Source organism: Eleutherodactylus coqui, chromosome 12 (genome assembly GCF_035609145.1).
Source record: "Eleutherodactylus coqui strain aEleCoq1 chromosome 12, aEleCoq1.hap1, whole genome shotgun sequence".
Classification (NCBI taxonomy): Eukaryota; Metazoa; Chordata; class Amphibia; order Anura; family Eleutherodactylidae; genus Eleutherodactylus; species Eleutherodactylus coqui.
In genome coordinates, this window is record NC_089848.1 from 16,357,031 (window position 1) to 16,374,232 (window position 17,202).

General features: G+C 47.4%; 1 protein-coding gene across 1 annotated transcript in view; it reads right to left on the minus strand.

Annotated features, from left to right (window-relative positions):
* Window positions 1-17,202, minus strand: part of LRRFIP2 (LRR binding FLII interacting protein 2) — a 167,875-nt gene that overhangs the window by 137,124 nt on the left and 13,549 nt on the right. The window contains exons 2-3 of the mRNA XM_066585337.1: window positions 9,808-9,951; window positions 162-248 (exon numbers count right to left, since the gene is read on the minus strand). Coding sequence (XP_066441434.1) covers window positions 162-248; window positions 9,808-9,897 — 177 coding nt within the window. The 5' untranslated portion in view covers window positions 9,898-9,951. The remainder of the gene's footprint in view (window positions 1-161; window positions 249-9,807; window positions 9,952-17,202) is intronic.

Consider the following 17,202-nt stretch of genomic DNA (forward strand, 5'->3'; position numbering starts at 1 on the left):
GATACAGGTTATATTCCTAACTGCAAGTACAATCACTGGCAGAAAGAGCAAACCTTCTCATATGAGGCTCAATGTCTTCCTAACCACCAAGTAACAGCATGCCGGCAGCGCTAGGCAGCCGGCAGTCCAGCTGCACTCATCACTGCCAACTTTAGCGTTACCTCTTTCTGCTGCCGCTCCAGCTCTCGCATGCGGATATCTCTTGCTTCTGCCCGGGCGGCCCTCTTTGCTGCCAGCCTCGCCTCTGCCTGATAGAAGGTAAACAAGAGTTAATAGCAGATTGTAGAAGTATCTTAGTTTCCTTTAATTAACATTTACTTATATATTCTTTTACTTCTGATTTCTTAACAAATTGTTCTTAAACAACAGCGTCCCCTCTTTCCAATCCACAACCCCCTGGCAGTAAGCAGTACGTGGAATCACCTGTCCCTTATCCTTAATACCATGGTAGACCAGTTTAGCTTAAAGGACATAGGATATACCCACCTCACCCCCAAAACTGATTTCACTGGTCGTCAGGGGACGAGAAATCAAATTCCCTCTCTGGCCTGGATTAAAAGCCTGCCGCCATGCGGTGCATTTTGGGGCATTTTCTGCAGATAGTAAGGTCGGAGGAATCCTTGGAACGGCTGTCTCTTTATTCCTACATCAAGTGGTGAGAACTGATTTTGACAGTTGTTCATGTCGCCTCATAGGCTAAGCTTTCATTCTTGTGGGCTCACGCGGTTCTTGTATCCCAAAGCCATTCATCTCTATCTCCTCTGTAGTGGCTGATGCTGCTCAAGTCGCGGCTTCCACCCGACAGGACTGATGAGATGACATATGTTTGGGCATGAAAACACAGTTATTGTTTTTCAACTAACCATTAAACCTAAGAAAGCTACGGGAGTGGGCATCTCCAAATGTATATATTCATAGTGCACAGCTAGACACTACAGTAATGCCCTCAGGTTACACTACGAGCACATCGGGCTGCACAAAGGACAGCAGCCTGCATTTTGCTGATGGGTGAACATGAGAGCGGACTGCTGACTGTTCAGTGGATTGCTCCTGCTGGTTGAGAGTAATTTTGATCAGGAGCTCTCCATTCCCCATCCATACCCTTACCCAGGTCTCCCCCAGTTCTGCTTAATTCAGTTAGGCCCTGGCCAGGCCTTTAGTACTCTGGTCGTTTTCTGTAACAGTCCAACTTGCAGATTGGACCGGGACGCAAAAGAAAAAGTTGTATTGTAACTTGCCCTTGGACCTTTGTTCTTCTCTCCCCCCTACAATCTGTATAATTGTGCATTAATGAGACTGACACATTCAAGATCATGTTTATTGCATTGTTGTAAACCTCCTAAACTTCAAATTAAAATGACAGTAAAAAAAAAAAAAAAAAAAAAAAAAAAAAATAGTAATTTTGAAAATAAATGATAATTTAATTATAAGTACGGATTAGGTTATTCTCTACTAATTAAATTCAATTTAGGTGAATCAATCCAATCTGAGGTTTCCCTGCATAGCTGCCATGTCAGGTGAGGTCCGACACGTGTTTCCACCACTACGCAGAAAAGAGATACAATGCCGGAGTTCTCTTCTGTATGTGTAGATTACAGAATATAGAGGTGAGAGGCGACGTCGCAGCTCTCTTCTGCATAGTGTTAGAAATATGTGCGCTTCACGTTGCGTGCAGTTACAGGACGCCTCTGTATGGCACTGTATTACAGAGATAGATACAAGACATATCAGAAATTAGAAATTCTCACCCAAAATAAATGAGAGTCGGAGAGCGTTAAGGGGCAGGGAAAGTGGATTGGAAGGGGTTAAGGTCAATGACTAAAATGGCACTGTGTGCTGAAGTTTGTAAACATCATTCATGTAACACTAATAGCGCTACACATAATCAGCCTGTAATAACATTCACAGAAGGCGGGGCTGTCCAATGAAGAATATCATGGGTTTCCATGGTTTCTGAGGCAAAACACATACAAAGGAACGGGACGCATTTTCCGTAGCCGCATCATCAAAACTAAAAATAGAAAAAACGCCATAACTATTTCACAAGACCCTTATTTCAAGCTTTTACACACATTTTCTAAATGTCATTTACCTGATTCTAGGAAATACGACTAAACAAAACACTGCAGTTTCTTCCTCAGTTATTGAATAAAAAAAACACATGATTGAAACGTATGAAAATCATTACATTCGTATAACTTATGAAAATTATTACAGTCGTAGAAGTTAAATTTCCCGCCGGTTGCTTAAAGGGGTTTTTCAGAACTCAAAAATAAATTCTATGCCCATAAAATGTTGCGACATAACCAATCTGCTCGCACCAGCCTAAATAGATTGTGGTTCAGTAGCGGAGCCTCGGGGACAAACTCCAAAGCCCGAAGAAGCTGCTGGCAGCCATGTGCCCACGCAGCTGTATCTGAAAGAATATTACTGCAAAAGCATTACTGTAAAAGCATTTTTAACCCCTTCCCGCTCCATGACATACCGGTACGTCATGGAGCGGCGGGATATGTATTAAGAGGTTGCGTGGCAACCTCTCTTCATACAGTGCGGGCGTCAGCTGTTTATAAAAACTGACACCCGCGGGCAATAGCCGCTATCGGCCGATCACGGCTATTAACCATTTAAATGCCGCTGTCAATCCCCCGAAGGTCTGCGTCCTCAAAGGAGTTGGTAAAAAAATCAGCCTGCAAACTGTTCCATTTTGGCCACATATGATCTTACCCTTGACAGGATACACCATAAATGCAGCCTCAGGGATCCATGTGTATGAGCAGTCCACCAACTCCCACTCGCTGCATTCTCCATATGCTGCAGTGCAGACCGGGCCCCAAGCAACATATCTATCTTTAGAAAGAAGGAAATGGAGAACGCAGACGACACCAGACTTCTGCTGGGCCATCAACCCGGGAGTTGCCGCCGATACCAGTGGCGGCTCTCAGCTGCGCTCCAGGGCTCCAGGACAGGCGAGTATGTCCTCTTTTTTTTTTTTTACACTTTAGGCCAGGCCGAGCAAGTGGACGGCGTTTTGTTGTAATGACAAAACCCCTTTAACCCCTTAATGACACGGCCTATTTAGGGCTTAAGGACGCAACCATTTTTGGCGGATTTTCTTCTCCATTTATCAAAAGTCATAACTTTTTTATTTCTCCGTCGACGCGGCCGTATGAGGGCTTGTTTTTTGCGTGGCGAACTGTAGTTTTTATCGATGCCAATTTTGAGTACATAGACTATATTGTAAAAATTTTTTTTTTTTTTTTTTAATGATAGCAGGGAGAGAAAACGCATCAATTCTGCCATAGATTTTTTTATTTTTTTTTTTACACCGTTCATCATGCAGCATAAATGAGACTTTCCATTTTTTCTGCAGACCGGTAAGGTTACAACGATACCAAAATTCTAACATTTTTTTTAGGTTTTCCCACTTTTCTGCAATAAAAACCCTTTTTTTGGAAATCTTTTTTCTATTCTAAATTGCTGTATTCAAAGTCCCGTAACTTTTTTATTTTTTGATGTACAGAGCTCTATGAGGGCTTACTTTTTGCGAGACGAGCTGTAGATTTTATTGGTACCATTTTGGGGTACATACGGCTTTTTTGATCACTTTTATTGCGCTTTTAGTGAGGCAAAATGCTAAAAATGAGCATTTTGCCTCAGTTTTTTAGCTTTTTTTTTAGCGTTTTTTTCCGTGCACAGTCAAAAGCATGTGCAACTTATTGTACGCATAGTTACGGACGCGACAATACCATGTGGGGGGTTTTTTTATTATTTTTTTTTACCTTTTTTTATGCTAATCTGAGAAAAAGCATAAAAAAATGGGCTTTTTTACATTTTTTTACATTTTTTTTAAATTCATTTTTTAAATCTTTCTTTTTTTTTTTTACACTGTTTGTGTCCCTCTGAGGGACTTTAACCACTGCCCTGATGATCGCTGTCATAAGGCATGGCAGAGCTACTGCTCTCCCATGCCTTATCGCTCATACAGCGATCTCAGGCATAGGCAATACAGGACGCCAGTGTCTGGCGTCCTGTTGCCATGGTGACAGGCCGGGCTCTCGCGATGACATCGCGAGTTCCGGCCGGAGACACAGAGGGAGCCGTGCTGCCTCTGTGAACTCTTTCCCTGCCGCGATCTACTTAGATCGCGGCAGGGAAGGGGTTAACAGTGGCGGGCGCATCTCCGATGTCCCCCCGCTGTTGCAGCGAGACGCCGGCTGTGACTGACAGCCGGCTCCCGCTGCGGGATAGCGCTGGATCATATGTAATCTCGCGCTATCTCCAGGACGTAAGTTTACGCCCTGTTGCGGGAAGTACCAGGCTGCCAGGACGTAAACTTACGCCCTGCAGCGGGAAGGGGTTAAGGCTTTGAAGTTTTCGGAAGGTGTTGGAAATAGTTGGAATACATCCAGGTTACTCTGTATCGAAGTGGGCATTTTCATAAAATTTCCATACTCAAATTTTATAAAGGTCATTAAAAATATGACGAGCGCACGGTAGAGAAAGTTAAAAATGGATATTTATCATACAATTGAGAAATCTTAGTTAAGCCATTTTATTTCCAGTGTAGATTAAGGTTATCTATGGAATGTTCTAGAACCTCAAGTGGGCATAACTCCTAATAAAAGAAGGGGAGGTTTATCCTCGGAAGTGCAGAGTTACAACCTTTTTAGTGAGCTGAATGCATCACAGATTGAGAAGTTCTTTAGGGATCTTTGTGCCTTATAATCAGTTAATTACTAAAGGCCCATTTAGACACAATGATTATCACACAAAATTCAATCAAAAGCTGTCTTTGTCTTTTGAGCAATAATTGTTGTGTCTAAATGTGCCCATCTTTGACGGGTTTTCAGTTCTGCTTGAAAACAGTCCTTCAGCAGAACAGTTGATAAGCAAGACCTCACACTGTGCTCTGCACAATGGAGAGCTGATTACAGCTAATAACATTGTTACAGCTGTTCTCAGCCCTGCTAGCAGAACAGCTGATAGGCAGGACTGCAGGCTGTGTCTGCTTTCTCCACAGAGAGCCCATGGCTGAACAATGGAGCCAATTACAGAGCTCAGACCTTCTTTTGATTTTTGTAATGGCTCCCTACATGCAAATGAAGCTCAAAGTAGTAATAGCAATTAGTGCCTATTAGTACTTTATGCAAAACGATTGCTGATCTTTCAGTCTTTTGATTTAGGTTTGGTTATTCCCAACATACATTTTGTGTCTAGATGTATGCTCCATCAGTCCTCCTGACTGTACACTAGTCTGACAGCTGACCTTAACCTCCAGCTTCTCATATTCTTGTTAATATTGAAGGCATTTGTGGCTTTTTACAAGTCCATAAAATTTGCTTATAAATTTCTGCATTTTTTGTATGAAATGGATAGTGATGTGGGAGGAAGTCTTTGTACTAAATGTCTGGGAGTATTATAACTTGCAAGGAAGCAATTCTACTCAGCCACGATACAGCTTGCCGTCAGACAGGCCAATGTGAAGCCACTTTGCTTATCCTGATTTGACTGCAGGCTATCAACAGATGCAGGACTTGGACCCCAGTTCTCACAATTGACTGCTCCAAGCGGGATTTGGTCTTCCGCTGCAGGGACCCCAAGTCGGTTCTCCCAGAGATAGGCCTCACAGTGGGATACGAGCAGTGCCCCTGCAGTGACCACTGCGGCTCACCTCCTCCCGATGCTGATTTGTTTACCGCGTACGTTTGCATAGGATTGCATTATCTAATGAAATTTTATGACAGCGGACACGGGCGGAAATTTTACGGGAAATCCCGCCGTGGCATTTACGACCATGTGCAGGGGGCCATAGGCCCAATCTCCATGGGCAGGTTTTATTCGGGGAATCCGCATGATAGATCCGCAAGTCAAGCCACCCATAGGGAAACGTACACGTCTGCAAATAAAATAAAGTATGCAAATTTGATTTGCAGACCTTGAAGTCAATGGAAGCCATCCGATCCGTGGCCTGTCTGCATGGGCCCCAGATTCCGCGGGAAAGCAAGGGTTCAGAAAAAAAAAAAAAAAAAGGATACTGTGCGCAGACCAAAAAAGGGAAGGCCCGGACAGGTAAGCAGGGTCTTCGGCCGCTAGCAGGGTTGGACTCCGCTGCAAAATCCGATCCGCCTGTGGACATCGGGCCACAGTCTCTGTTGTGTAGCCGCTGACTCTGCATGGTGTGAACAGAGCGCTGTCCATATAACTAGCAGTGATCAGGGCTGGCAGCACAAGTCACAATGATATCCTGACAAAGGTCGAAGTAGGCGGCTTACAAAAACCGAGGTCCAATAAGATAGCCAAAGACAGGAGCACAAAAATCAGGAGGGTCAGGAAAACAGGGAGCAGTCAGAACCAGAGAACGCCACTGATTTGGGGTTTTGCCGCAATAAAAACACTTTTTTTTTTTTAAAAAGACAAAAAATACTTTTACTAGGCGCCACACATTCAGTCGACAGAGACGTATCTATTAAAACTTTCAATTCATCTCACCGCGCAACAAACAAAAATCTATTTTGCTGGGAAAGGTTCTTTGTAGACAAAAAAAAAAAAAAAAAAACAATCTCCCCCCCCCCCCCTTTTTTTGTAAACAACTAAAGCTCTTGCACCGAACTATTGGATAAAAATTACACTTCTTCCAGACAATGATGGTTTGCAATCCGTCAACTAAAACTATTATCCGTTTTTATATTTCGTCCAGTAAATAATGGTTTCGGTTGAAATCATCCATAACTTTAAAGGGGTTGTCCCGAGGCAGCAAGTGGGGTTATACACTTCTGTATGGCCATAATAATGCACTTTGTAATGTACATTGTGCATTAATTATGAGCCATACAGAAGTTATAAAAAGTTTTTTACTTACCTGCTCCGTTGCTGGCGTCCTCGTCTCCATGGTGCCGACTAATTTTTGGCCTCCGATGGCCAAATTAGCCGCGCTTGCGCAGTCCGGGTCTTCAGCAGTCTTCTATGGAGCCGCTCGTGCCAGAGAGCGGCTCCGTGTAGCTCCGCCCCGTCACGTGCCGATTCCAGCCAATCAGGAGGCTGGAATCGGCAGTGGACCGCACAGAAGAGCTGCGGTCCACGAAGACAGAGGATCCCGGCGGCCATCTTCAGCGGTAAGTATTGAAGTCACCGGAGCGCGGGGATTAAGGTAAGCGCTCCGGTAAGCTTCCTTTACTTCCCTGCATCGGGGTTGTCTCGCGCCGAACGGGGGGGGGGGTTGAAAAAAAAAAAACCCCGTTTCGGCGCGGGACATCTCCTTTAAGGTCCTTTTAGATGGAGCTGTTCCCTACGCGGCTTTAAGATAGGCAATTCAGACTCTATGCAGGATGAATGACCATTCATGAGATCGTTGATTTTGCAACAACTGTCATTTTTTCGGATACACAAAAGATTCGACCAAATGACAACCAAGTTTTTTGCCAATTTCTTGGCTGATCGGGTACATCTTTGTACAGGAAGAAAGTCGGGCAAATGAGCGTTGATACAAATATACATGCCAGATTGTCGGCCCGTGTAAAGCGGCTTTTAGTCCAATATGTATGAGCAGCTTTACTTTGTAAAATGATAATAAGACATGTTTTGATATCCTTAACCCTTTGCAATGCAATTTTGGATTCAGGGTTTCCTAGGGGGTTTTCCTCTTTCTGCCATTATACAATGGTGCCACCTGCTGCCTAGAGCCAGTATTGTGGTATTGGACATGCTGGAGAGGCCCCCCAACAACAGAGCGGCCAGTAATATACAGTAAGAATACCCTGCTGGACGTCTTCCGATATCAGAAACTGTACAGCCTTCAATCAGAATGTCAGACAGTGGATTGGAAAGGGTTAAAATGTCCATTGGAAGTTATCTCAAGATCTATCCGTATAACATCATCTGCATAGAGAGATAATGTGTTTGTGTTGTTCCCCGCAGTTATTCCTTTTATAGCTTAATCAAGTCTTACGCTTCATTTATGTGGGACAAGAGCTGACACCACCGCCAAGCTCGTTAGCACTTGTGCAAAGCACAGACAGGCAGATCACCGCTGATTTCTCGCTCAGCACTTCCCATTCTATGAGCGAGGAGCGTTTACTCGCAGTGAGAAGTCAGCGAACCAGCAATGATTTTAATGCTGATTGAAAGTGAGCGATAACGAGAACTAAACAAATGGTAAATGCTGGTTTTGCATTTAGATGTAGCGATTACTATACATCTTTGACTTTTGAACGTATTTTGTGCGATAATTGTCCAGTGTAAATGGCCTTTAGACCCTTAGCTACTGGCTTGCTTAATTAAATACAAATTAGCGCGGATGTGGAAGACCCCTGACGGCCGGCAGTTTTACTACTGAAACTGTCTGAAAGAACCCTTTTGGTAAAACCTTGGTTGAGGGGCAGGAATATAACTTAGTAACAACAGTGAAGAGATTTCCAAAAGAGCAGATAGTTTCCACTACTAAGGAGGTAAATGTTCAGTTAATGCCAACCGACGCCTTCCAGCGTCTTGTGTAACCAAGGAAGATGGAATCGTCTCCTTTCCACTATATCTAGAATGTAAAACACAGTATATTCCAGATAAGGTCTGACTAAGGGTTTATTCAGACGACCGTATATCGGCTGGGTTTTCACGCCAGGCGATATATGGTGTCCCTCTGTGCAGGGGGAGGAGGCTGGAAGAGCCAGGAGCAGTGCACTGAGCCCCTGCCACTATATGCAATGGGAGGGTGCGGGGCAGGGCGGGGCTGAGGGTCCTGTGACTTAACCCTGCCCCGCCCCTCCCATTGCATATAGTGGCAGGGGCTCAGTGCACTGCTCCTGGCTCTTCCAGCCTCCTCCCCCTGCACAGAGGGACACCGTATATCGGCTGGGCGTTAATACCCAGCCGATATACGGTCATCTGAATAAGCCCTAAAGAAGAGTAGAGGGGGATAATTACCTCACATGACTTAGACTCTATGCTTCTCTTTATATATCCCAGAATTGTGTTTGCCTTTTTTTGCTGCTGCATCACACTGTTGACTCAGGTTCAGTGTGTATTAGTCTATTAGTATACCAAAGTCTTATTCACATGTGCTGCTGCTTATTCCAATTCGTCCCATTCTGTTTTTTGTTCGTTTTTCTTGACCAGATATAGGATTTTACATTTCTTCTTGTCCCAAAACTAAGCAGCTGGGAGGAAAGTGAGCGGACCACATTAAAGTCAATGGGGTTCAGGCGGCGGTGTTTGGCTCTGTCCGCAGACTGAACCATTAGGCCGTGGAGTTTCTTCTCTCCTGCTCCCTCAACGAGCAGTAAAGTGGAATCCCTGCCGCAGAGGTGAACCCACCCTAGGATAGGTCATCAATTGTTGAACAATGGGGTTCCATCGCTCAACATCTTCAATCAGCTGACTGACGAGCCATCAGCGTGCAGGTAAGTTATTGACACTTCAGTCTATATCAGTCACTACACTATTCATTCTTCATTGCAGTCCAACCCTATTCAGGTGCTCAGGTCATGTGACTTAGGAACGCGATGTCACTGGCCTGAGACAAGGTGGCAGTGCTCACCCGAACACTGCAGCATCCTCAATTAGCTGACTGCGGTGATCCTCAGTGATGGACCTTTCGACAATCAACTACTGATGACGTATCCAGAGTATTGATTATCAATAGTTTAAGGCCCAGGAAAGCCCTTTAACCCACCAACATGGCTTAGATAGTTACAATTTCAATACCGTCGAGCTCTTGTATATTATCCCTTCTCACACAATAACACATGAGACTCCGACTCATTCACAGCACTTGTATCAGTCACATACTACTGCTCTGTAATTACTAAGTCCCACCTCTCTTGCTATGTGACTCAGGGCTTCATCCTCGGCAGAGAATCTGTCTTTAGTTTGGGTACGTTTTCTTCCAGATCCAGGAGTCCCCATTTTTAATCCTATTCAAATGTTCCTTTTCTTTGTGCCAAATTCCCAGCTGCCAGACTGCAAGAAACAAAACATTGAATTACACATAAAATATATATATATGGATACATAAAACAGTCTATGGTAAATGATGAAGAGATCGTCATGGAGTACAATAAAACCAGACTTACTGTGGTATAAACTACATATACACATTCTGAGTACTTGTCCCCTGTATAGTCTACACAGATCCTCCAGTAAATCCTAGGAACTGCCAGTATAGTACAGAGTGCCGCACCACTACACCCTCCTGCGGAGTAAAACAGAGTATATTCCCTCACATCCACAACGCCCCCTCCTGCGGCGTGAGAGTATATTCCCTCACATCCACAACGCCCCCTCCTGCGGCGTGAGAGTATATTCCCTCACATCCACAACGCCCCCTCCTGCGGCGTGAGAGTATATTCCCTCACATCCATAACGCCCCTCGCCCCCGCGCGCGGTGTAAGAGTATATTTTCTCACATCCACAACACCCCCCTACGGTGTAAAACTATATTTACTCACATCCACAGCACCCCCGCGGTGTAAGACTACACTCACTCACATCCACAGCACCCCCCGCGGTGTAAGACTACACTCACTCACATGCACAGCACCCCCGCGGTGTAAGACTACACTCACTCACATGCACAGCACCCCCGCGGTGTAAGACTACACTCACTCACATGCACAGCACCCCCGCGGTGTAAGACTACACTCACTCACATCCACAGCATCCCCGCGGTGTAAGACTACACTCACTCACATCCACAGCATCCCCGCGGTGTAAGACTACACTCACTCACATCCACAGCACCCCCGCGGTGTAGGACTACACACTCACATCCACAGCACCCCCGCGGTGTAGGACTACACACTCACATCCACAGCACCCCCGCGGTGTAAGACTACACACTCACATCCACAGCACCCCTGCGGTGTAAGACTACACTCACATCCACAGCACCCCCGCGGTGTAAGACTACACTCACATCCACAGCACCCCCGCGGTGTAAGACTACACACTCACATCCACAGAATCCGCCCCCCGTGGTGTAAAACTGCGTTCACAGCTCCCCCCCACCCTTCCCGCAGTATAAGACTATGTTCACACACATCCACACACACCCCCGCGTTGTAAGACTAACTTGACCAGCTCTTGCAGCGACTACCGTCACACTATTATCGCTCAAAAGATGTCGCTCAAGCAATTTTTGAGCGATAATCGTTGTGTTATTTACAGCGCAAGATGAGCGATCACCTTGCGCTGCCAGCCGAGGATGCAGAAGACGGCTGTTGTCCGCTCCGAGCGCCCGATTGTTATACAACCGAGCGCTCCATGCAGAGGTTGCAGAAGACAAGCGGACCGCTCTGTTCTTCATACCCAGCCTGTTAACAGGCAGCGGGATACAGCTGAAACAATAACAAAAACTGCACGATGTAAGTGCAGTTACACACAACGATTATCGCTCAAAAGACGGCTTTTGAGCTAATTATGAGTGATAATTGTTGTGTCTAAATGGGCCTTTATAACTGGGCCTCTTATGGAAACTGCTTCTATGGACGCCGCCGTTTGGCCGAGCTCACACGGGTGGACTGAATTCCGCATGAGGAAGGCCCACAGCGGATTCCGTCCGTAAGCCCAGCTGGCGACCCTGCATACCTTATTTTCTTGGACTGCGGATGACCATGGAGGCTCGCAGGCGGTCATGCGCAGCGGTCTTTTTTTAAAACTGTTTAACTGTTAAATTTCCCGTCCCGTTGATTAGTGATGACGCGGATATCCGCAGCCCATACACAATGTTATTTGCGTACAGGCTGTGGGCCTTCATTTTCCACCACTCGCAGTATACGCAATTCGTATATGTGAGCGGAAAATAGATTTTACATGCTGTTCAATGCGCGCGTTTTGCCGCAGATCCTCCACACGGACACCGATTGCAGATTCCACAATTGGAATCCGCCTGTGTGAGCCCGGCCTTACATTGGAAAAGTCTGAAATAGAAAAACAAATAAATAATACGTATGGACGTCTCCTGGAGGATTATAGGACGCCATGGGGGACATATTTTAAAGAGAGCTACAAAGATAAGTAAAAAAAAAAAAAAAATAAAGAAAAAAATATACATGAAAAAAAGAAACGACCCGCCGCCGACGCAAACCTGAACAGTCACCATATCCACCCTATAATCCGAGATAAATATACAAATCATATATCAAAATTTCCTAAACAAAATGGCGAACCATTCCTGTACTTTAATGTTAATATAATTATTTTTAAAACATATTTTTATTTAATTTTTGGGGGGCAGAAATTTTTTTTTTTTTAACAGGCAAGAAAAAAAATGGAGCAATAAAACCACAGAAACAAAAGTGCTAAAAAGTGTCTAGTTCTTCAGGACTTTAAGGGCTTAAAGAAGTTTCAGGGACGACTGTACTGATGACCTATCCTCAGGATAGGTCAATATGGGCTTGGTGAAGGTCCGCTGTTCATGACCCTCAATGATCAGATGACTGGAGAGGTTGTGGCTCTCAGGTGGGTGCCACAGTCTCTTATCCAGTGACATCCCGTTCGATGGTCACATTGTCTAACACAAATGTATAGGACTGAGCTGTAATATCATGCACAGCTGCTATGTGTGCGGCGGCGCTGTGCTCAGTATGCAGTGGTGTGACAGCTGTGCTCACCCAAGCACTGCAACCACTGCAGACCATTGAACGTGGGGGTCCTGAGCAGCTCCTCCCACCAATCAGGTCATTGATAGCCTGAGGACAGGCCACTAATACTCAAGTCACAGAAAACCTTTTTAAATGCAACCAGGTGCCCACAAAAATCACAAGGTTCCGGATGCGATATCAAGCACTCATGATATTGCATTCGGCCTTGTGAAATTAGCCTTAGTGGGAGGAGTTCATGCACTGCATAAACTGTTCTATTATTATGTTCTTCCATCACACATTTTCTTCAAAGCCCAAAACACCCCAAGTCTGCGGTCACAGATGCATTCACAAAACACTGTCTGAAACTGCTGCATTTTCCAACGCATGCTACAGCATTTAACAAGCGCTAAAACGTGCGAAAACAGGGCAGGCGGTGCTCGAAAAATCGAGCACTAGTCTGTGAGGTCTCATGGAACTCAATAGAGACGTTACACCGTGATCAGTGTGCCGTCTGAAACATTGAGCTAGTCGCGGTAAAAAGTGGGTTGTGTGAGAGTGGCCTAAGAGTTACAAATAAAACAAAACAGTCTACATATACGGTACAACAATGTGGTTTTGTGGCCTTTTATTCACCATCGTTATACACGCTGAGCCGATTTTTGGCTTCTAACGTCTTTTCTCAATCACATGAAGCAGGGAAGAGCAGAAGTAGAATTACATGTACAACGTTGTGCCAGGTGTAAGAACAAGTACAAATATAGACAAGCTCTCCAGTTAGGAGTCCGGGGAAAAGACGGCGTACACCGGACCCCAGAAGATCTCACAGTGGGTCACGCGTCATACACCGGACCCCAGAAGATCTCACAGTGGGTCACGCGTCATACACCGGACCCCAGAAGATCTCACAGTGGGTCACGCGTCATACACCGGACCCCAGAAGATCTCACAGTGGGTCACGCGTCATACACCGGACCCCAGAAGATCTCACAGTGGGTCACGCGTCATACACCGGACCCCAGAAGATCTCACAGTGGGTCACGCGTCATACACCGGACCCCAGAAGATCTCACAGTGGGTCACGCGTCATACACCGGACCCCAGAAGATCTCACAGTGGGTCACGCGTCATACACCGGACCCCAGAAGATCTCACAGTGGGTCACGCGTCATACACCGGACCCCAGAAGATCTCACAGTGGGTCACGCGTCATACACCGGACCCCAGAAGATCTCACAGTGGGTCACGCGTCATACACCGGACCCCAGAAGATCTCACAGTGGGTCACGCGTCATACACCGGACCCCAGAAGATCTCACAGTGGGTCACGCGTCATACACCGGACCCCAGAAGATCTCACAGTGGGTCACGCGTCATACACCGGACCCCAGAAGATCTCACAGTGGGTCACGCGTCATACACCGGACCCCCGAAGATCTCACAGTGGGTCACGCGTCATACACCGGACCCCCGAAGATCTCACAGAGGGTCACGCGTCATACACCGGACCCCCGAAGATCTCACAGAGGGTCACGCGTCATACACCGGACCCCCGAAGATCTCACAGAGGGTCACGCGTCATACACCGGACCCCCGAAGATCTCACAGTGGGTCACGCGTCATACACCGGACCCCCGAAGATCTCACAGTGGGTCACGCGTCATACACCGGACCCCCGAAGATCTCACAGTGGGTCACGCGTCATACACCGGACCCCCGAAGATCTCACAGTGGGTCACGCGTCATACACCGGACCCCAGAAGATCTCACAGTGGGTCACGCGTCATACACCGGACCCCCGAAGATCTCACAGTGGGTCACGCGTCATACACCGGACCCCCGAAGATCTCACAGTGGGTCACGCGTCATACACCGGACCCCCGAAGATCTCACAGTGGGTCACGCGTCATACACCGGACCCCCGAAGATCTCACAGTGGGTCACGCGTCATACACCGGACCCCCGAAGATCTCACAGTGGGTCACGCGTCATACACCGGACCCCCGAAGATCTCACAGTGGGTCACGCGTCATACACCGGACCCCCGAAGATCTCACAGTGGGTCACGCGTCATACACCGGACCCCCGAAGATCTCACAGTGGGTCACGCGTCATACACCGGACCCCCGAAGATCTCACAGTGGGTCACGCGTCATACACCGGACCCCCGAAGATCTCACAGTGGGTCACGCGTCATACACCGGACCCCCGAAGATCTCACAGTGGGTCACGCGTCATACACCGGACCCCCGAAGATCTCACAGTGGGTCACGCGTCATACACCGGACCCCCGAAGATCTCACAGTGGGTCACGCGTCATACACCGGACCCCCGAAGATCTCACAGTGGGTCACGCGTCATACACCGGACCCCCGAAGATCTCACAGTGGGTCACGCGTCATACACCGGACCCCCGAAGATCTCACAGTGGGTCACACGTCATACACCGGACCCCCGAAGATCTCACAGTGGGTCACACGTCATACACCGGACCCCCGAAGATCTCACAGTGGGTCACACGTCATACACCGGACCCCCGAAGATCTCACAGTGGGTCACACGTCATACACCGGACCCCCGAAGATCTCACAGTGGGTCACACGTCATACACCGGACCCCCGAAGATCTCACAGTGGGTCACACGTCATACACCGGACCCCCGAAGATCTCACAGTGGGTCACACGTCATACACCGGACCCCCGAAGATCTCACAGTTGGTCACACGTCATACACCGGACCCCGAAGATCTCACAGTGGGTCACACGTCATACACCAGACCCCAGAAGATCTCACAGTGGGTCACACGTCATACACCGGACCCCGAAGATCTCACAGTGGGTCACACGTCATACACCGGACCCCGAAGATCTCACAGTGGGTCACACGTCATACACCGGACCCCGGAGATCTCACAGTGGGTCACACGTCATACACCGGACCCCGGAGATCTCACAGTGGGTCACACGTCATGTAATTCTCTAATACACAAGTACTTCTTACATCAAGTGTTAAAAGAAACGCACAAGAAAGTAGACGGGTTCCAAATCAATAACCCACTGCAGTGTCACTGCACCACGTCCGTCACAGGTCAGTATAATACAACCCTTGGCTCCTCCAACAGCACCGGAACTTATCGAAGTGTGTTTCAGGCGACAGCTTACCTTTAAAGCAAAGTTAGTATTTCCTGTTGTATAACAACTTTAAGACCCGTCTCACACGACCAAATTTGTATTGCGGATTCCGTGACTGGCGTTCGCGTGGACTTTCCACGGTAAAACGAAGGCACTTAAGACATGCATTTTCGATTTTTCCTTCACACTCATGGATTGCTAATTCAAGGAGGGGAAGAAAAATCGCAGCATGCTCTATTTTACTACGGAATACGCGAAGACTGCCTACATTGAGGTCAATGGAGGCAACCGACTCGCAGCCCATATGCAATGTTAGTGGGTACCCTCATCATCACTTAGTGACGGCACAGGAAATACAAAAAAAAAACAAAACCCTGAACTGAGCATGACCGCCGGCGAACCTCCACAGTCATCCGCAACAAAGGTTGGTGAGGTACGCAAGGTTCACAGCCGGAATCCACTGCGGGCCTCCTGCATTCAGAACCCGACCCGCTCATATAAGCCTAAGGCGTCCTTCACACAGGCGACAAAGTCACGCGATTTTCTAGTGATGCGAAAATGCTACAAATCGCATGTATGTGAAGCACATGCTTTCCTGTGGGTTCCTTCACATTAACGATGTTTTGTAGCATGTGACATTGCAAGACAAAGCTTGTGGGTTTTGGAATATGCATGCGACCTCTGAGGTCCCGGCATTGTTGTTCTCTTCTGGTCGGGGATAGAAAAATCCCCACCTCCTGGAGGCGCTGCCTCTGTTTGGCTGACGCTTGGTCAGCGCCCAATGAACCAAATGGCAGCCATTCATTGTTGTGGAAAACAAATCTGCAGCCAAAATTGACCCAAGGAGCAGATTGGTATTAGTGTACCTTGACGCCAACGAAAGCCAGGGAGGAACACCTCTCTCACATCTCCAGTTCCCGATAGGGCCAAGGCTTGCAGGTCCTACTAGGACACTGTGGATAGATGTGTGCTTGATGTGCAAAAGTGTTTTTAGGTTTACATTACTAGCTGTAAATGGTGCCATGTTACTGCAGCATTAACATGTAATAACGTAAGCCTAAGAAGAAAAATTACTCTCACCCTAAGGTCCCCCATTCACAGTTGCCGGCCTCCAGTTCCGTGTTGCCCATTCCCCCGCTCACAGCTCCCACGCTCATCGGGTGCGGTCCGCCGCTGGCACTGTCATCGCCGTGGACGTTCCTCTCCTGGTGACACATGGCGCCCTGAACGCTTCTTCGCCGCCGCCACCGGGAATGCACATACGTGCCCCCGCTCCCCCACACTGGCACTTGGCCCTCTGTGCAGTTAAGCCGTATAGCACTGTGACTCCCCCTGGGCCTGTCGGCTCACTGCAGGCGCCGGTATGTGGAAGTTGCGGTTAGGGGTGGCTGTTGTGGAGCGCCGACAGCGGCGCAGCAAAATGCGGTTCAGGACGCTTTCCCCTCAAAGCGGGTTGCGCCTTGGTGGCCAGGAACACCGTAGGAGTTCCAGCTCAGCG